Below are 21172 nucleotides of genomic sequence, written 5' to 3'. Positions count from 1 at the left end.
GATGCCCCGCCCACGCCCCCACTCCATTGGTGGATTTTCTATTGACTCCACCCACACCGTGCCTGACTCCTCCTCACATTAAAATACATATGAAAGAACAGGGGTAGCGTGCTCATGGGGCGAGGATAAACAGGAGGATGGACTGTGAGCACATCCCGGCTCCCCCTCACAAACCCAGCGCATTGGAGGCGTCCGCGGGCCTGTGACAGAGACCTGTCCGCCACAACTTCTAGCGGCCCCACCTTAACAAGCCCCTGCCGCGCCTGCGCTGTAACGTCTTCCCTTGTGACTCTGTCGTGCCCGCGCCTCGTTACGTCATCACGTCGGCCAGCACTCGTCTCCGATTTCGGCACTGTGCGCGCCCCCGGCCGATGAGGACGCGCACGTAGCTGTCGTGGCCGAGCTTCAGCCGGGCGGTTCTTCTGCTGCCAGAAGCCGGAGTTCGAGTGAGGTAATAACGGCCGCCGCCCGAGGGAGGGACGGAGACCCAGACATCGGCCCGGAGAGCAGCCAGCTGCTTCCCGAAAGTCTTCAGAGCGGCGAGCAGCGGCCCAGCACGGCCAGGCGAGAGGTGAGGCCCGGGGCTGGGGAGACGAGGCGGCGCGGGCCTGCGGAGGGTGAGGTCCTTCCGGGCCGAGGAGTGTGGAGAGGCCGCGGGCAGGAGAGCAGTCGGCGAGCCCCGTACACCGGCGGCGGACGTGTGGACTCCGTGTATGGCGGGGGAGGGGGGATGTGTGTGTGTGATATGTATACAGTGGAAGGGGGGGGGATGTGTGTGTATATATATATATATATATAATGGGGTGTACAATATGTATACAGTGGGGGGGATGTGTGTATATAATGGGGTGTACAATATGTATACAGTAGGGGGGGATGTGTGTATATAATGGGGTGTACAATATGTATACAGTGGGGGGGATGTGTGTGTGTGATATGTATACAGTGGAAGGGGGGGGGGGGTGTGTGTATATATATATATATATAATGGGGTGTACAATATGTATACAGTAGGGGGGGGATGTGTGTATATAATGGGGTGTACAATATGTATACAGTAGGGGGGGATGTGTGTATATAATGGGGTGTACAATATGTATACAGTAGGGGGGGATGTGTGTATATAATGGGGTGTACAATATGTATACAGTAGGGGGGGGATGTGTGTGTATATATATATATATATATATAATGGGGTGTACAATATGTATACAGTAGGGGGGGGGGGTGTGTATATAATGGGGTGTACAATATGTATACAGTAGGGGGGGGATGTGTGTATATAATGGGGTGTACAATATGTATACAGTAGGGGGGGGATGTGTATATATATATATAATGGGGTGTACAATATGTATACAGTAGGGGGGGGGGGGGGTATATAATGGGGTGTACAATATGTATACAGTGGGGGGGATGTGTGTATATAATGGGGTGTACAATATGTATACAGTAGGGGGGGATGTGTGTATATAATGGGGTGTACAATATGTATACAGTGGGGGGGATGTGTGTATATAATGGGGTGTACAATATGTATACAGTAGGGGGGGGATGTGTATATATATATATATATAATGGGGTGTACAATATGTATACAGTGGGGGGGATGTGTGTATATAATGGGGTGTACAATATGTATACAGTAGGGGGGGATGTGTGTATATAATGGGGTGTACAATATGTATACAGTAGGGGGGGGATGTGTGTATATATATATATATATATAATGGGGTGTACAATATGTATACAGTAGGGGGGGGGGGGTGTATATAATGGGGTGTACAATATGTATACAGTGGGGGGGATGTGTGTATATAATGGGGTGTACAATATGTATACAGTAGGGGGGGGATGTGTATATATATATATATATATATAATGGGGTGTACAATATGTATACAGTGGGGGGGATGTGTGTATATAATGGGGTGTACAATATGTATACAGTGGGGGGGATGTGTGTATATAATGGGGTGTACAATATGTATACAGTAGGGGGGGATGTGTGTATATATATATATATAATGGGGTGTACAATATGTATACAGTAGGGGGGGGGGTGTGTATATAATGGGGTGTACAATATGTATACAGTGGGGGGATGTGTGTATATAATGGGGTGTACAATATGTATACAGTAGGGGGGGGATGTGTATATATATATATATAATGGGGTGTACAATATGTATACAGTGGGGGGGATGTGTGTATATAATGGGGTGTACAATATGTATACAGTAGGGGGGGGGATGTGTGTATATAATGGGGTGTACAATATGTATACAGTAGGGGGGGGGGTGTGTATATAATGGGGTGTACAATATGTATACAGTAGGGGGGGGATGTGTGTATATAATGGGGTGTACAATATGTATACAGTAGGGGGGGATGTGTGTATATAATGGGGTGTACAATATGTATACAGTAGGGGGGGGATGTGTGTATATAATGGGGTGTACAATATGTATACAGTAGGGGGGGATGTGTGTATATAATGGGGTGTACAATATGTATACAGTAGGGGGGGATGTGTGTATATAATGGGGTGTACAATATGTATACAGTAGGGGGGGGATGTGTATATAATGGGGTGTACAATATGTATACAGTGGGGGGGATGTGTATATAATGGGGTGTAGAATATGTATACAGTGGGGGTGTGTGTGTATATAATGGGGTGTACAATATGTATACAGTGGGGGTGTGTGTATATAATGGGGTGTACAATATGTATACAGTGGGGGGGATGTGTATATAATGGGGTGTACAATATGTATACAGTGGGGGGGATGTGTATATAATGGGGTGTAGAATATGTATACAGTGGGGGTGTGTGTGTATATAATGGGGTGTACAATATGTATACAGTGGGGGTGTGTGTGTATATAATGGGGTGTACAATATGTATACAGTGGGGGTGTGTGTGTATATACACAGTGGGGTATGGGATATATGGGGGGGTAATGTGTATATACAGTGGGGTATGGAATATATAGGGGGGGGTAATGTGTATATACACAGTGGGGTATGGAATATATAGGGGGTAATGTGTATACGTGGGGGGTATGGAATATATAGGGGGGTAATGTGTATATACAGTGGGGTATGGAATATATAGGGGGGTAATGTGTATATACAGTGGGGTATGGAATATATAGGGGGGGGAATGTGTATACGCGGGGGGGTATGGAATATATAGGGGGGGTAATGTGTGTGTATATACAGTGGGGTATGGAATATATAGGGGGGGGGTAATGTGTATATACAGTGGGGTATGGAATATATAGGGGGGGGAATGTGTATACGCGGGGGGTATGGAATATATAGGGGGGGTAATGTGTGTGTATATACAGTGGGGTATGGAATATATAGTGGGGGGGGTAATGTGTATATACAGTGGGGTATGGAATATATAGGGGGGGGGGTAATGTGTATATACAGTGGGGTATGGAATATATAGGGGGTACTGTGTATACGCGGGGGGTATGGAATATATAGGGGGGGTAATGTATATACGGGGGGGTAATGTGTGTGTGTGTGTATATACGGGGGGGTAATGTATATACAGTGGGGTATGGAATATATGGGGGGGTAATGTGTATATACAGGGGGGTATGGAATATATAGAGCGCTGCTTGGCGCTCTATCGCTCCGCTGCCCAAACCAACCAGTAGCAAAGCTGCTTACTCTATATAGTGTGTGGGGGGGGGGGGGGATAATGGGGGTGTGTGTGTATATAGTGGGGGATATATATATATACACACACTGCTCAAAAAAATAAAGGGAACACTTAAACAACACAATGTAACTCCAAGTCAATCGCACTTCTGTGACATCAAACTGTCCACTTAGGAAGCAACACTGAGTGACAATCAATTTCACATGGGACAGACAACAGGTGGAAATTATAGGCAATTAGCAAGACACCCCCAATAAAGGAGTGGTTCTGCAGGTGGTGACCACAGACCACTTTGCAGTTCCTATGCTTCCTGGCTGATGTTTTGGTCACTTTTGAATGCTGGCGGTGCTTTCACTCTAGTGGTAGCATGAGACGGAGTCTACAACCCACACAAGTGGCTCAGGTAGTGCAGCTTATCCAGGATGGCACATCAATGCGAGCTGTGGCAAGAAGGTTTGCTGTGTCTGTCAGCGTAGTGTCCAGAGCATGGAGGCGCTACCAGGAGACAGGCCAGTACATCAGGAGACGTGGAGGAGGGCAACAACCCAGCAGCAGGACCGCTACCTCCGCCTTTGTGCAAGGAGGAACAGGAGGAGCACTGCCAGAGCCCTGCAAAATGACCTCCAGCAGGCCACAAATGTGCATGTGTCTGCTCAAACGGTCAGAAACAGACTCCATGAGGGTGATATAAGGGCCCGACGTCCACAGGTGGGGGTTGCGCTTACAGCCCAACACCGTACAGGACGTTTGGCATTTGCCAGAGAACACCAAGATTGGCAAATTCGCCACTGGCGCCCTGTGCTCTTCACAGATGAAAGCAGGTTCACACCGAGCACATGTGACAGACGTGACAGAGTCTGGAGACGCCGTGGAGAACGTTCTGCTGCCTGCAACATCCTCCAGCATGACCGGTTTGGCATTGGGTCAGTAATGGTGTGGGGTGGCATTTCTTTGGAGGGCCGCACAGCCCTCCATGTGCTCGCCAGAGGTAGCCTGACTGCCATTAGGTACCGAGATGAGGTCCTCAGACCCCTTGTGAGACCATATGCTGGTGCGGTTGGCCCTGGGTTCCTCCTAATGCAAGACAATGCTAGACCTCATGTGGCTGGAGTGTGTCAGCAGTTCCTGCAAGACGAAGGCATTGATGCTATGGACTGGCCCGCCCGTTCCCCAGACCTGAATCCAATTGAGCACATCTGGGACATCATGTCTCGCTCTATCCACCAACGTCACGTTGCACCACAGACTGTCCAGGAGTTGGCAGATGCTTTAGTCCAGGTCTGGGAGGAGATCCCTCAGGAGACCGTCCGCCACCTCATCAGGAGCATGCACAGGCGTTGTAGGGAGGTCCTACAGGCACGTGGAGGCCACACACACTACTGAACCTCATTTTGACTTGTTTTAAGGACATTACATCAAAGTTTGATCAGCCTGTAGTGGGTTTTTCCACTTTCATTTTGAGGGTGACTCCAAATCCAGACCTCCATGGGTTGAAAAATTTGATTTCCATTTTTTTATTTTTGTGTGATTTTGTTGTCAGCACATTCAGCTATGTAAAGAACAAAGGATTTCAGAAGAATATTTAATTAATTCAGATCTAGGATGTGTTATTTTTTTTTTTATTTTTTTTTGAGCAGTGTATATGTTTGTATATGTATGTGTATATATATGTATATATATATATATATATATATATATATATATATCTCTCTCTCTCATATATACACATACACACACTTACTTCTGTCTGGATGTTCTTTATGCGCGACCAAACGACTGTACCGATCTTCACCAAATTCGGCACACAGGTACATCAGGTGTCCGGGAAGGTTTTTGACCGGGTCTCAGCTCTCTAGGACGTACCGTTCCTGAGATATTCCCCAAAAAATACCCACATTAGCCAATAGAAGCCAGCAAGCCTTTCACTCATATCCCATACACACGGTCACATGTCCCTTATCAGCCAATAGAAGCTTGCATGGCCCTTAGCCACCACATACACACAGTTTTACTCCAGGTTTCCATAACAACCCAGCCATTTCTCTTCACTGCTGTAGGTCAGCTTTAGGCACATGGGACACGACTACACTGCTACATGCTGCTCTGGAGGTCAGTGTTAAGGGGGCAGGGTACTGCGAGTTCACTGTTAAAGGTATATATAGGGGGGCAGACCGCTGTGGAGGTCACTGTTATGGGGGCCGACCGCTGTGGAGGTCACTGTTATGGGGGCCGACCGCTGTGGAGGTCACTGTTATGGGGGCCGACCGCTGTGGAGGTCACTGTTATGGCGGCCGACCGCTGTGGAGGTCACTGTTATGGGGGCCGACCGCTGTGGAGGTCACTGTTATGGGGGCCGACCGCTGTGGAGGTCACTGTTATGGGGGCCGGCCGCTGTGGAGGTCACTGTTATGGGGGCCGGCCGCTGTGGAGGTCACTGTTATGGGGGCCGACCGCTGTGGAGGTCACTGTTATGGGGGCCGACCGCTGTGGAGGTCACTGTTATGGGGGCCGGCCGCTGTGGAGGTCACTGTTATGGGGGCCGGCCGCTGTGGAGGTCACTGTTATGGGGGCCGGCCGCTGTGGAGGTCACTGTTATGGGGGCCGGCCGCTGTGGAGGTCACTGTTATGGGGGCCGGCCGCTGTGGAGGTCACTGTTATGGGGGCCGGCCGCTGTGGAGGTCACTGTTATGGGGGCCGGCCGCTGTGGAGGTCACTGTTATGGGGGCCGGCCGCTGTGGAGGTCACTGTTATGGGGGCCGACCGCTGTGGAGGTCACTGTTATGGGGGCCGGCCGCTGTGGAGGTCACTGTTATGGGGGCCGGCCGCTGTGGAGGTCACTGTTATGGGGGATACTGTCGATATCTTTTAACGACACAAACATTAGATGAAATAGATGCGATGTCCCCGAGCGAAGCCGCGCGCTAGTGTAATGTATATTAGTGGGGGCAGAGGTCACACAACATTTTTCTGGAAGAGTAAAAACACTCCTGTTACTGTTTTTGAGGAGGATGGGAGTTGCCGTTATTCACATATAATACGAGGCCGACACCTCATTTCTGCGGGAAACCCCCAGCGTCTCCTGTAATGTCTTCTGCACATTGTGACCATTGTACATTTCTCTCTCAGAAGACTGGTCCCCGACCGTTCATGAAGCACCAAATCTGTGCCATAGTCATCGGAGCCGGAGATTGTGCGAAACTCAGCGCCATAAGTATTGTACAGGGGGAGGGGGGGCCCCCTGGCTGGCAGTGGGAGGGGGAGGGGGCCCCCTGGCTGGCAGTGGGAAGGGGGGCCATGATGAGTGCACAGGGGGCAGTTCTCGGACAGTCTTGTACACAGCATAGTGCACTGCGCTCCATACAGGTAGGTAGACCTCAGTCGTCCCGGGTACTTACCTAGAAAAACTCATCACCAAGAGGCTAAACAAAACTCTGTTTCTGTCCCTTATGTTAAAACATAACATTACAATTTTAAAAACCTTTTGTTTCTCTAGATGACTTTATGCTGATAGTAGTGTTAATAGAGGCTCAAAGGTCTATAAAAGCGGGGAACCTTGTCTAAACCGCTGGCATCAATAGTGCGGACAGTCCTAAGTGACAACGGCCAAACTGTGCCCAGAGTGTCCGTATTGTGTGTGGCCGCCATTATCTCCCAGCACGGCCTGAACTCTCTTGGACATGGAGGTGACTGGATCTTCACAGGTTCCACTGGGATCCTCTTCCTCCTCCATGACGACATCACGGATCTGGTGGATGTTAGAGACCTTGCGCTCCTCCACCTCCCGTCTGAGGAGGCCCCACAGATGCTCCATAGGTTTAGGTCTGGAGCCGGTCCAGCACCTTCACCCTCAGGTTCTTTACAAGGCAGTGGTCGTCTTGGAGGTGTTTGGGGTCCTTCTCATGTTGGATACTGCCCTGCGGCCATCTTTATGTAGAGCAATGACCCTTTTCTTCAGATCCTCGGAGAGTTCTTGGCCGTGAGGAGCCATGCTGAACGTCCAGTGCGCGAGCGATAACGCCAAATGTCCGCACCTGCCCCCCCCCCCCCCCCCCCTCACACCTGAGACCTTGTAACGAGTCACATGACACCGGGAGGAAAATGGCTGATCGGGCACAATTTGGCCGTTCTCACTTAGGGGTGTCCTCGCTTTTGTCAGTGGTTTAGACGTTATTGCCGGTGTGTGGAGATATTGTGAGGACACGCCCAATTTACACAGTTATACAAGCCGTCCACTGACTACTGTACATTGTATCACAGGGTCAGATCTTCTGTGCTGTCAGATGAGGAGAAAATATTTACAGAAATGTCAGCGTCTCGCCAACCCCAATGCTGGGTATACCGCCACAAAATGTCAGCGTCTCACTGACCCCAGTACTGGGTATACTGACACAAAATGTCAGCGTCTCACCGACCCCAGTGCTAGGTATACCCTTCCCCCAAAATGTCAGTGTCTCACCGACCCCAGTGCTGGGTATGCTGCCACAAAATGTCAGCGTCTCACCGACCCCAGTGCTGGGTATACTGCCACAAAATGTCAGCGTCTCACCGACCCCAGTGCTGGGTATACCGCCACAAAATGTCAGCGTCTCACTGACCCCAGTGCTGGGTATACCGCCACAAAATGTCAGCGTCTCACTGACCCCAGTGCTGGGTATACCGCCACAAAATGTCAGCGTCTCACCGACCCCAGTGCTGGGTATACCGCCACAAAATGTCAGCGTCTCACCGACCCCAGTGCTGGGTATACTGCCACAAAATGTCATTGTCTCACCGACCCCAGTGCTGGGTATACTGCCACAAAATGTCATTGTCTCACCGACCCCAGTGCTGGGTATACTGCCACAAAATGTCAGCGTCTCACCGACCCCAGTGCTGGGTATACCGCCACAAAATGTCAGCGTCTCACCGACCCCAGTGCTGGGTATACCGCCACAAAATGTCAGCGTCTCACCGACCCCAGTGCTGGGTATACTGCCACAAAATGTCAGCGTCTCACCGACCCCAGTGCTGGGTATACTGCCACAAAATGTCAGCGTCTCACCGACCCCAGTGCTGGGTATACTGCCACAAAATGTCATCGTATCACCGACCCCAGTGCTGGGTATACTTCCACAAAATGTCAGCGTCTCACCGACCCCAGTGCTGGGTTTACCCCCCAAAATGTCAGCGTTTCGGGAACTTGTCCTGTGTCCTTGAGCATCAATTCCAGCTTGACAATGACATCTCCTGCTTTTTATAGAGCGACTTATTGTTAGCTGAGGCATGGCATCCCACTCCTCTTGAAGGGCGGCCCTCAGGTCATTGAGGTTCTGAGGCACAGAGTTGCGCGCCTCTACATGGCTACTCAGCAGATCCCATAGGTTTTCAATGGGATTCAGATCTGGAGGAAGTGCAGCCGCTCCATGTGAGGTCCTCCAGTCTCCTGCAGCCGCTCCATGTGAGGTCCTCCAGTCTCCTGCAGCCGCTCCATGTGAGGTCCTCCAGTCTCCTGCAGCCGCTCCATGTGAGGTCCTCCAGTCTCCTGCAGCCGCTCCATGTGAGGTCCTCCAGTCTCCTGCAGCCGCTCCATGTGAGGTCCTCCAGTCTCCTGCAGCCGCTCCATGTGAGGTCCTCCAGTCTCCTGCAGCCGCTCCATGTGAGGTCCTCCAGTCTCCTGCAGCCGCTCCATGTGAGGTCCTCCAGTCTCCTGCAGCCGCTCCATGTGAGGTCCTCCAGTCTCCTGCAGCCGCTCCATGTGAGGTCCTCCAGTCTCCTGCAGCCGCTCCATGTGAGGTCCTCCAGTCTCCTGCAGCCGCTCCATGTGAGGTCCTCCAGTCTCCTGCAGCCGCTCCATGTGAGGTCCTCCAGTCTCCTGCAGCCGCTCCATGTGAGGTCCTCCAGTCTCCTGCAGCCGCTCCATGTGAGGTCCTCCAGTCTCCTGCAGCCGCTCCATGTGAGGTCCTCCAGTCTCCTGCAGCCGCTCCATGTGAGGTCCTCCAGTCTTCTGCAGCCGCTCCATGTGAGGTCCTCCAGCCTCCTGCAGCCGCTCCATGTGAGGTCCTCCAGCCTCCTGCAGCCGCTCCATGTGAGGTCCTCCAGCCTCCTGCAGCCGCTCCATGTGAGGTCCTCCAGCCTCCTGCAGCCGCTCCATGTGAGGTCCTCCAGCAGCCGCTCCATGTGAGGTCCTCCAGCAGCCGCTCCATGTGAGGTCCTCCAGCAGCCGCTCCATGTGAGGTCCTCCAGCAGCCGCTCCATGTGAGGTCCTCCAGCAGCCGCTCCATGTGAGGTCCTCCAGCAGCCGCTCCATGTGAGGTCCTCCAGCAGCCGCTCCATGTGAGGTCCTCCAGTCTCCAGCAGCCGTTCCCTAATGATGGACCTCGATGAGGTGGAGCATTGTCCTCCATGAAGATGACATTAGGCCGGTGCTGTTCCTGCAGAGGCACCATGACTGGAGTAATGATGGTCTTCAGGTAGTCTGGGCTGTCACCAGTCACAGTGTAGGGCAGTTCTGTACGGACTAGACACCGGCCCACACTGTGACACCACCACGTCTGGTGACCACAGTGGCTGATGCAGAGCGCTCTACGTGACGTCCCCAACATCGCTGGCGGCCATCATCTCTTCTCAGCGTATATCGACTTTCATCAGTGATCAGCACTGAGGCCACTGGTCCCTCGTCAGTGTAGATGCTCCCCGGCCCATACGAGACGCCTGTGCCTGGTGGTGCGGTCAGGTACCTGGCAGGTCGTCTAGCACACAGACCGCGCCGATGTAAACGGTTTCCTATGGTCTGACGTGACACTTGGGTGCTGGGATACTGATGAAGGAGGTGGTAGTGCCTGTGTCCTGGTTGGTTGCCGGGATACTGATGATGGAGGTGGTAGTGCCTGTGTCCTGGTTGGTTGGTTTTGGGATGCTGATGATGGAGGTGGTAGTTAGGGCTGGGCGGTATAGGCGATATGCGATATAAATTTGGGCCACGATATGGATTTTCGCCATATCGCCAGACCGCGATGTGATCGCGCTCTCTGCGCGCACCATTTTCTCCTGAGCCGGCACAGTGGAGGGAGAAGGAGGGAGTCCCTCCCTCCCCACTGTGCGCGGCTGCCGCTGAACACCAATGAGGACGTAGGAGGAGGGGAGGGACTGTGGCCACTGCGCCACCAATGAATGTGCCGGCCATATCCCACAGGGTCCCCCTCCTCCCCCCATCATTGGTGGCAGTGGGCAGTTCCGATCGGAGTCCCAGCAGTGTAATGCTGGGGCTCCGATCGGTTACCATGGCAGCCAGGAATCACGCTACTGAAGTCCTGGCTGCGATGGTATGTTAGTGAGCAGCATTATACTCATGTGCGCCGTGGCCGCCAGGCGCTCCTTCTTCTGTCTGTGCGGTGCATTGCTAATCCTTATAGCATTAGCAATGCGCCGCACAGACCTATGAGAAGAAGGAGCGCCCGGCGACCACGGCGCACGTGAGTATAATGCTGCTCACTAACATACCATGGCAGCCAGGACTTCAGTAGCGTCCTGGCTGCCATGGTAACCGATCGGAGCCCCAGCATTACACTGCTGGGACTCCGATCGGAACTGCCCACTGCCACCAATGATGGGGGACCCTGTGGAGGCTGGGGGGGGGGGGCAGATCAGAGGCTGGGGGGGGGCAGATTAGAGGCTGGGGGGGGGAAGGAGCAGATCAGAGGCTGGGAGGCACATGAGAGGCTGGCTGCCATGGTCAGCTCCCTGCTGTTGTGTACACAGGGCAGCAGGGAGAGTGTAAAGTCCTATTCACCCTAATAGAGCTCTACTAGGGGGAATATGGCAAGGGTTCTAGCCCTTAAAGGGAACCTGTCACCGGGATTTTGTGTATAGAGCTGAGGACATGGGTTGCTAGATGGCTGCTAGCTAGGGGTGCACCGAAATGAAAATTCTGGTCCGAAACCGAAAATTCAGGATGCCCTTGACCGAAAACCGAAACTGCCTTTTTGCCCAAATACTTTTTTAAAATACTTTTTTTTTTTTATGATTTTATTAATAATTCTTTTTCATGAATTTAATAAATCATATTATATATGGAGAGGGGGATCTGTATGGAGAGGGGGATCTGTGGGTGGCTCTGTTATGGAGAGGGGGGATCTGTGGGTGGCTCTGTTATGGAGAGGGGGATCTGTGGGTGGCTCTGTTATGGAGGGGGGGGATCTGTGGGTGGCGCTGTTATGGAGAGGGGGATCTGTGGGTGGCGCTGTTATGGAGAGGGGGATCTGTGGGTGGCGCTGTTATGGAGAGGGGGATCTGTGGGTGGCTCTGTTATGGAGAGGGGGATCTGTGGGTGGCTCTGTTATGGAGAGGGGGATCTGTGGGGGGCTCTGTTATGGAGAGGGGGATCTGTGGGTGGCGCTGTTATGGAGGGGGGGGATCTGTGGGTGGCTCTGTTATGGAGAGGGGGATCTGTGGGTGGCGCTGTTATGGAGGGGGGGATCTGTGGGTGGCTCTGTTATGGAGAGGGGGATCTGTGGGTGGCTCTGTTATGGAGAGGGGGATCTGTGGGTGGCTCTGTTATGGAGAGGGGGATCTGTGGGTGGCTCTGTTATGGAGAGGGGGATCTGTGGGTGGCGCTGTTATGGAGGGGGGGATCTGTGGGTGGCTCTGTTATGGAGGGCGGGATCTGTGGGTGGCGCTGTTATGGAGGGGGGGATCTGTGGGTGGCGCTGTTATGGAGGGCGGGATCTGTGGGTGGCTCTGTTATGGAGGGGGGGATCTGTGGGTGGCTCTGTTATGGAGGGCGGGATCTGTGGGTGGCTCTGATATGGAGAGGGGGATCTGTGGGTGGCGCTGTTATGGAGGGGGGGATCTGTGGGTGGCGCTGTTATGGAGAGGGGGATCTGTGGGTGGCGCTGTTATGGAGAGGGGGATCTGTGGGTGGCGCTGTTATGGAGAGGGGGATCTGTGGGTGGCGCTGTTATGGAGAGGGGGATCTGTGGGTGGCGCTGTTATGGAGAGGGGGATCTGTGGGTGGCTCTGTTATGGAGAGGGGGATCTGTGGGTGGCGCTGTTATGGAGAGGGGGATCTGTGGGTGGCGCTGTTATGGAGAGGGGGATCTGTGGGTGGCGCTGTTATGGAGAGGGGGATCTGTGGGTGGCGCTGTTATGGAGAGGGGGATCTGTGGGTGGCGCTGTTATGGAGAGGGGGATCTGTGGGTGGCGCTGTTATGGAGAGGGGGATCTGTGGGTGGCGCTGTTATGGAGAGGGGGATCTGTGGGTGGCGCTGTTATGGAGAGGGGGATCTGTGGGTGGCGCTGTTATGGAGAGGGGGATCTGTGGGTGGCGCTGTTATGGAGAGGGGGATCCGTGGGTGGCGCTGTTATGGAGAGGGGGATCTGTGGGTGGCTCTGTTATGGAGAGGGGGATCTGTGGGTGGCGCTGTTATGGAGGGGGGGGATATGTGCACTGTTATGGGCATAACAGTGCACAGATCCCCCCTCCCCATAGCAGTGCCATAGACCGATCCCCCTACCCATAACAGCCCCGGCCCTGCTGCTCACAGCAGACTAATCACTCACTGCATCTTTATTTTACCTTACAATCTTGACGCTCCAGTAACAACTCTGCAGGCAGAGCGGAGGGCGGCGTAACGTCACTTACTCACGTGACGCACCTGCTCCGCCCACTTTATGAATGAAGGAGGCGGAGCATGTGCGTCACGTGAGTAAGTGACGTTACGCCGCCCTCCGCTCTGCCTGCAGAGTTGTTACTGGAGCGTCACGATTGTAAGGTAAAATAAAGATGCAGTGACTTAAAGTAAACCGCCCGGCGCCCGCCCGAGGATGGTGAGCTACTTGGTGGGTGACAAATCCCACACCCCATATTTTCGGCCGATATGTAACAATATCGGCCGAAATGGATTAGGTACATTTTCGGCCGATATTTTCGGCTGCCGGAATTTCAGTGCACCCCTACTGCTAGCACATCCGCAATACCCAGTCCCCATAGCTCTGTGTGCTTTTATTGTGGAAAAAACCCTGATTTGATACAAATGCAAATTAACATAAAAGAGTCCTATCTCACTTGTGTGACCAGAGAAGAGTCATATTTTCAAGCTCTGACTCGTCTCAGGGTAATTTGCAGATGTATCAAATCAGTTTTTATACACAATAAAAGCACACAGAGTTATGGGGACTGGGTATTGTGGATGTGCTAGCGGCCATCTAGCAACCCGTGGCCTCATCTCTGTGCACAAAATGCAGGTGACGGGTTCCCTTTAAGGAGGCTAATAGTTATTAAATAAAAAGTAAAAAAAAAAAGTTTAAACCCCCCCCCAAATATAGAAAACAATATATCGCAATATAAATTTTAGGCCATATCGCCCACCCCTAGTGCTAGTGCCTGTGTCCTGGTTGGTGGCTGATGATGGAGGTGGTAGTGCCTGTGTCCTGGTTGGTGGCTGATGATGGAGGTGGTAGTGCCTGTGTCCTGGTTGGTGGCTGATGATGGAGGTGGTAGTGCCTGTGTCCTGGTTGGATGCTGATGATGGAGGTGGTAGTGCCTGTGTCCTGGTTGGTGGCTGGGATGCTGATGATGGAGGTGGTAGTGCCTGTGTCCTGGTTGGTTGCTGATGATGGAGGTGGTAGTGCCTGTGTCCTGGTTGGTGGCTGGGATGCTGATGATGGAGGTGGTAGTGCCTGTGTCCTGGTTGGATGCTGATGATGGAGGTGGTAGTGCCTGTGTCCTGGTTGGTGGCTGGGATGCTGATGATGGAGGTGGTAGTGCCTGTGTCCTGGTTGGTTGCTGATGATGGAGGTGGTAGTGCCTGTGTCCTGGTTGGTGGCTGGGATGCTGATGATGGAGGTGGTAGTGCCTGTGTCCTGGTTGGATGCTGATGATGGAGGTGGTAGTGCCTGTGTCCTGGTTGGTGGCTGATGATGGAGGTGGTAGTGCCTGTGTCCTGGTTGGTTGCTGATGATGGAGGTGGTAGTGCCTGTGTCCTGGTTGGTTGCTGATGATGGAGGTGGTAGTGCCTGTGTCCTGGTTGGTTGCTGATGATGGATTTGGTAGTGCCTGTGTCCTGGTTGGTGGCTGGGATGCTGATGATGGAGGTGGTAGTGCCTGTGTCCTGGTTGGATGCTGATGATGGAGGTGGTAGTGCCTGTGTCCTGGTTGGTGGCTGGGATGCTGATGATGGAGGTGGTAGTGCCTGTGTCCTGGTTGGTTGCTGATGATGGAGGTGGTAGTGCCTGTGTCCTGGTTGGATGCTGATGATGGAGGTGGTAGTGCCTGTGTCCTGGTTGGTTGCTGATGGAGGTGGTAGTGCCTGTGTCCTGGTTGGTGGCTGGGATGCTGATGATGGAGGTGGTAGTGCCTGTGTCCTGGTTGGTGGCTGATGATGGAGGTGGTAGTGCCTGTGTCCTGGTTGGTTGCTGATGATGGAGGTGGTAGTGCCTGTGTCCTGGTTGGATGCTGATGATGGAGGTGGTAGTGCCTGTGTCCTGGTTGGATGCTGATGATGGAGGTGGTAGTGCCTGTGTCCTGGTTGGTTGCTGGGATGCTGATGATGGAGGTGGTAGTGCCTGTGTCCTGGTTGGTGGCTGATGATGGAGGTGGTAGTGCCTGTGTCCTGGTTGGATGCTGATGATGGAGGTGGTAGTGCCTGTGTCCTGGTTGGATGCTGATGATGGAGGTGGTAGTGCCTGTGTCCTGGTTGGTTGCTGATGATGGAGGTGGTAGTGCCTGTGTCCTGGTTGGATGCTGATGATGGAGGTGGTAGTGCCTGTGTCCTGGTTGGATGCTGATGATGGAGGTGGTAGTGCCTGTGTCCTGGTTGGTGGCTGGGATGCTGATGATGGAGGTGGTAGTGCCTGTGTCCTGGTTGGTGGCTGGGATGCTGATGATGGAGGTGGTAGTGCCTGTGTCCTGGTTGGTGGCTGGGATGCTGATGATGGAGGTGGTAGTGCCTGTGTCCTGGTTGGATGCTGATGATGGAGGTGGTAGTGCCTGTGTCCTGGTTGGATGCTGATGATGGAGGTGGTAGTGCCTGTGTCCTGGTTGGATGCTGATGATGGAGGTGGTAGTGCCTGTGTCCTGGTTGGTGGCTGATGATGGAGGTGGTAGTGCCTGTGTCCTGGTTGGTTGCTGATGATGGAGGTGGTAGTGCCTGTGTCCTGGTTGGTGGCTGATGATGGAGGTGGTAGTGCCTGTGTCCTGGTTGGTGGCTGGGATGCTGATGATGGAGGTGGTAGTGCCTGTGTCCTGGTTGGTTGCTGATGATGGAGGTGGTAGTGCCTGTGTCCTGGTTGGTGGCTGATGATGGAGGTGGTAGTGCCTGTGTCCTGGTTGGTTGCTGATGATGGAGGTGGTAGTGCCTGTGTCCTGGTTGGTTGCTGATGATGGAGGTTGTAGTGCCTGTGTCCTGGTTGGTTGTTGATGATGGAGGTGGTAGTGCCTGTGTCCTGGTTGGTTGCTGATGATGGAGGTGGTAGTGCCTGTGTCCTGGTTGGTGGCTGGGATGCTGATGATGGAGGTGGTAGTGCCTGTGTCCTGGTTGGTTGCTGATGATGGAGGTGGTAGTGCCTGTGTCCTGGTTGGATGCTGATGATGGAGGTGGTAGTGCCTGTGTCCTGGTTGGTTGCTGATGATGGAGGTGGTAGTGCCTGTGTCCTGCTTGGTGGCTGGGATGCTGATGATGGAGGTGGTAGTGCCTCTTTCACTATATGTTCTGTGGAGCCCCAGCGGTGACCTGCCCCCAAGTGTCACATGACCAGTTGTCGCCATCCCTGGGGTTAGGGGTCACTCCAGAATTCGCAGGGTAGTAGGGCGCGGCGTTGGGGGAGGGGGGGCGTTGTGTTGGAAAGCGTGCAGCCCGGTGTCACTTTACATTGGGGCAAGTGAATAGCAGCCAATCAGAGCGCAGGATATATGAAATGAAAGCTGTGCTGTGATTGGTTGCTGTTTTTCCTTGTGGCCGGTTTTGTTGGGTTGTCTGATGCTTTGTGGCACAGTGGGCGTGGCTTATTGATGCGTAGGCCCCGCCCCTCTTACACTTCCCTTTCTCCCGGTGTGACTGTGCAGAGGGTCTCGTCAGATGGCGTGAGGTTCTGCGAGCCGCCAACCTCGTCTGTACCACACGGCGGCTCCTTCTGCTTTCATTTCCGGTTTTGTATTGAAGTGAGATGCAGAACCCTCTGCCCTGTGGTCCGGTGGTGGGGGAGGGGGGGTTAACCCTTGGCTGCTCCTTACTGACACTTGTCTCTCTGCAGTGATGGCAGCCATTCGTAAGAAACTTGTGATCGTCGGCGATGGCGCCTGCGGAAAGACGTGTCTCCTGATCGTCTTCAGTAAAGACCAGTTCCCGGAGGTCTACGTGCCCACCGTGTTCGAGAACTACGTGGCTGATATTGAAGTGGACGGGAAGCAGGTAGGTGGATGCCCGGGACCCGGCAGGTGCTGCCGTGGGGGCCCCTGTGGTTAACTGCTCCTGTGCTGCTCGTAGGTGGAGTTGGCCCTGTGGGACACGGCCGGACAGGAAGACTACGACAGGCTGCGGCCTCTGTCCTATCCAGACACAGACGTTATATTAATGTGCTTCTCCATCGACAGCCCCGATAGTTTAGGTAAGTGGCGGGGCCCCGGGGGGTGGGCACATGGGAGGCGGGTCCCCTCCATAGCAATACAGTGCTCGCAGTAGTGATCCGCCGTGTTACAGGGATCATTGTGCCGCAGCGTTCAGTCGGGGGGCGTAGCGGCAGACTCTGGATATTATATCGGGCGCAGTGAACCCGCTGCAGAGCTGTCACTCAGTCTGAAGCCCCGCCCACACCGGCTGCGCAGCGCACATGTGCCCATCAGAGACGTCCTCTGCTCGCCCTGTAACCTTCTCTGTATCCCTAGAAAATATCCCAGAGAAATGGACGCCTGAAGTGAAGCACTTCTGCCCCAACGTGCCCATTATCCTGGTCGGAAACAAGAAGGACCTGCGCAATGACGAGCACACCCGCCGGGAGCTGACCAAGATGAAGCAGGTGAGGAGCGCGCGGGCGGCCATCTTCCCCACATGTCAGAGGGGCTCCGGCGTGGGGGATTGTAGGACTCTGGCGCTGGGGGCTCTGTAAGAACGCCGCATGTTGGTGCTAGTGCCCCCCCCTCCCAGATTCTGTGTCTCTGCTGCCCCCACGAGGTCTCTGCATCTCCTCTGATTCTCCCTTCATTATCTCAGGAGCCGGTGAAACCTGAAGAAGGACGTGATATGGCCAACCGGATCTCCGCCTACGGCTACATGGAGTGCTCGGCAAAGACGAAGGACGGCGTCCGGGAAGTGTTTGAGCTGGCCACACGGGCCGCCCTGCAAGCCAGACGTGGCAAGAAGAAAACGACGTGCCTTCTGATCTAAGGGACCCCGCGCCCCTGCCCTGGACCCCCACGTGATGTTTCTTATCTCTCGAGTGTTCTTCCGGCCTCTGTCTTTTCCATTTCTTCTGTAATGAGATTTTATAAAGACGTCGTCTCGCTCCCAGTATTTAAAGTCTCCTTTATATATAACTCTATGTAACGTCACTGTTAGCGGCAGACTAACGCTACATTCCATGTCACCAGGGCCAGAACGCCTCCCCCGCCGTCTGGACGCCCGCAGCGCCGCTGCTACATTAGTGTCCTCACTTAGTTGCCCCCTGGATACCGCCCCCTTCACAGGCGCTCACGCCGATGGGCGGTGTAGCACTACAGAAGTTGTGTTCCCCTTTTGAATTGCGGCAAAATGCAGCCGATGGATATCAATTGCGTACTGTGGTTCACCTGCAATAAAGGAGTTCCCCGGCAGCGAGAGGGTTAATGTGCGAGGCTCATCGTCTGGTCGGTTATCATTTTTTATGTGGCATTGGTAAACAAAATAAATTTCTGTATTTTCTGCCGTCTTACATTGCGTTTATCATGGAGGAGAACTGCACTGAGGGCGGTGGCAAGTGCGCAGTGCGGGCCCCGAGTGCTGAGGGCGGTGCGCAGTGCGGGCCCCGAGTGCTGAGGGCGGTGCGCAGTGCGGGCGCTGAGGGCGGTGCGCAGTGCGGGCCCCCGAGGGCGGTGGTAAGTGCGCAGTGCGGGCCCCGAGGGCAGTGGTAAGTGCGCAGTGTGGGCCCCCGAGGGCGGTGGTAAGTGCGCAGTGTGGGCCCCCGAGGGCGGTGGTAAGTGCGCAGTGTGGGCCCCCGAGGGCGGTGGTAAGTGCGCAGTGTGGGCCCCCGAGGGCGGTGGTAAGTGCGCAGTGCGGGCCCTGAGGGCGGTGACAAGTGCGCAGTGCGGGCCCTGAGGGCGGTGACAAGTGCGGGCGCTGAGGGCGGTGGTAAGTGCACAGTGCGGGCACCCAGTGCTGAGGGCAGTGGTAAGTGGGCCCTGAGGGCGGTGGTAAGTGTGCAGTGTGGGCCCTGAGGGCGGTGGTTAGTGTGCAGTGTGGGCCCTGAGGGCGGTGGTTAGTGTGCAGTGCGGGCCCTGAGGGCGGTGGTAAGTGCGCAGTGCGGGTGCTGAGGGCGGTGGTAAGTGCACAGTGCGGGCACCCAGTGCTGAGGGCAGTGGTAAGTGTGCAGTGCGGGCACTGAGGGCGGTGGTAAGTGTGCAGTGCGGGCACCGAGTGCTGAGGGCGGTGGGTGGTAAGTGCGCAGTGTGGACACTGAGTGCCAAGGGCGGTGGTAAGTGCGCAGTGCGGCCCCCGAGTGCTGAGGGCGGTGCGGAGTGCGGCCCCCGAGTGCTGAGAGCGGTGGTAAGTGCACAGTGCGGGCACAGAGTGCTGAGGGCGGTGGTAAGTGCGCAGTGTGGTCCCTGAGGGCGGTGATAAGGGCCCTGAGGGCGGTGGTAAGTGCGCAGTGTGGGCCCTGAGGCCGGTGGTAAGTGTGCAGTGCGGGCACTGAGTGCTGAGGGCGGTGGTAAGTGCACAGTGCGGGCACCCAGTGCTGAGGGCGGTGGTAAGTGCACAGTGCGGGCCCTGAGGGCGGTGGTAAGTGCACAGTGCGGGCACCCAGTGCTGAGGGCGGTGGTAAGTGCGCAGTGCGGGCGCCGAGGGCGGTGGTAAGTGCGCAGTGCGGGCACCGAGTGCTGAGGGAGGTGGTAAGTGCGCAGTGCGGGCACCGAGTGCTGAGGGCGGTGGTAAGTGCGCAGTGCGGGCGCCGAGGGCGGTGGTAAGTGCGCAGTGCGGGCGCCGAGTGCTGAGGGAGGTGGTAAGTGCGCAGTGCGGGCACCGAGTGCTGAGGGAGGTGGTAAGTGCGCAGTGCGGGCACCGAGTGCTGAGGGAGGTGGTAAGTGCGCAGTGCGGGCACCGAGTGCTGAGGGAGGTGGTAAGTGCGCAGTGCGGGCACCGAGTGCTGAGGGCGGTGGTAAGTGCACAGTGCAGGTGCCGCATGGGAGTAGTGAACATGCATCCAGAGGGATAGCGGGGTCCGGCTGAGGTCCAGTTACTGTCCTGTAGTATAACCAGTTTTAAAGGGGTTCTCCACCCAATCTCTATTGGTGGCCTCAATATCAGATCCACAGGGTCTAACCTCCCGCACCGTCTTGGATTTGCTATTGATGGCCAACCTGAGGCTCTCCAGCTGTTGCAAAACTACAACTCCCAGCATGCCCAGTCAGCCTACATCCGGGCATGGTGGGAGTTGTAGTTTTACAACAGCTGGAGAGCCGCAGGTTGGCCAGCCCCGGCCTATCCTGAGGACAACCCCTCTAATGCTAAGGGTCACTGTAGATGGTGCCGGGTTGGTGGGGGGGGTGGGAGAGAGATTAACTTGGTTTGTTCCATGGTGGCGCCATCTAGAGTTCTGAGGTTGACTGAGCCGTGTAGCACCATAGTTGCTGTGGCTTCTGGCACATGTAGTGCTCGTGTTTTTACCTGTCCCTTGTGGGCACCGGGGCAGGTAAAGCTGGTGTCGGAGCGATCACCAGTGCACTGCGGTGGGGTCTGTGTATGATGGGGGTCTCTGTGCTGGGGCTGCTTCTTGCAGTGTGTAGATGTATGTGGGAGGAATCCCACTCGATCCCGTGGCGTTCTTGCTCCACCGGTCGTGTTTCCTGCTGCCCTAGCACGAAAGCAAATGAGAAATAACGGGGTGAACTGGGACCCCACAATCTGTGGGGATGTTCAGGTGCAATGGGATTTAACCACTTCATGTGTCATGCTATCCCATTTTCAAACAGAAGCTACTTAAGGACACTACAGGTTGGCATTGCTGCGTTAACCCCTTAGATGTTGCCGTCAATAACCACTGCAGTATGTTGGTGGTTAGACAGGCAGGGGTGTCCTCTCGCCCCATTAGTGCCCGTGCAGTGAGATCGTGGGGTGTTCCCTCCAATTTCCATGATACCAAGGCTATTGATGAAAATCAAGCAAGACCAGACCTCCGTGATTGCCATCATTCCATTTTGGCCAAAGAGATCCTGGTTCACCCAGTTAATGAAGATGAGTCGCGGTGAATATTGGAGACTTCCCCTAACGCAGGACCTTGTGTATCAGGACACAGGTTCCTGCCTAGATCTGAGGAGGCTCAGTCTGA

At 54.5% G+C, this 21172-nt stretch overlaps 1 protein-coding gene across 2 annotated transcripts; it reads left to right on the top strand.

Moving 5' to 3' along the window:
* The first annotated feature begins 143 nt into the window (after positions 1–143).
* Positions 144–18552, top strand: RHOA (ras homolog family member A). 2 transcript variants are annotated; one of them, XM_040408624.1, is made up of 5 exons: positions 144–451; positions 16910–17067; positions 17143–17263; positions 17541–17671; positions 17866–18552. In XM_040408624.1, exons 2-5 carry the CDS (start codon positions 16912–16914, stop codon positions 18037–18039), a joined length of 582 nt encoding a protein of 193 aa, XP_040264558.1. In that variant the 5' UTR covers positions 144–451; positions 16910–16911; the 3' UTR covers positions 18040–18552. The 2 variants fall into 2 exon arrangements, with proteins under 2 accessions (XP_040264558.1, XP_040264557.1); XM_040408623.1 differs by having other exon boundaries at positions 149–571.
* The last annotated feature ends 2620 nt before the right edge of the window (positions 18553–21172 follow it).

The sequence above is a fragment of the Bufo bufo genome, chromosome 9, assembly GCF_905171765.1.
Source record: "Bufo bufo chromosome 9, aBufBuf1.1, whole genome shotgun sequence".
In the NCBI taxonomy this organism is placed as follows: domain Eukaryota; kingdom Metazoa; phylum Chordata; class Amphibia; order Anura; family Bufonidae; genus Bufo; species Bufo bufo.
The sequence above is the reverse complement of the archived record's forward strand: the minus strand, read 5'-3'. Positions and strand labels throughout refer to the sequence as shown.

Bases quoted from the DNA above. Each gene is read 5' to 3' on its own strand.
- RHOA (XM_040408624.1), top strand. From the start codon at position 16,912: ATGGCAGCCATTCGTAAGAAACTTGTGATCGTCGGCGATGGCGCCTGC. The intron at 17,264-17,540 runs GTAAGTGGCGGG...CTGTATCCCTAG, and splicing joins CGACAGCCCCGATAGTTTAG to AAAATATCCCAGAGAAATGG. The intron at 17,672-17,865 runs GTGAGGAGCGCG...TCATTATCTCAG, and splicing joins AGCTGACCAAGATGAAGCAG to GAGCCGGTGAAACCTGAAGA.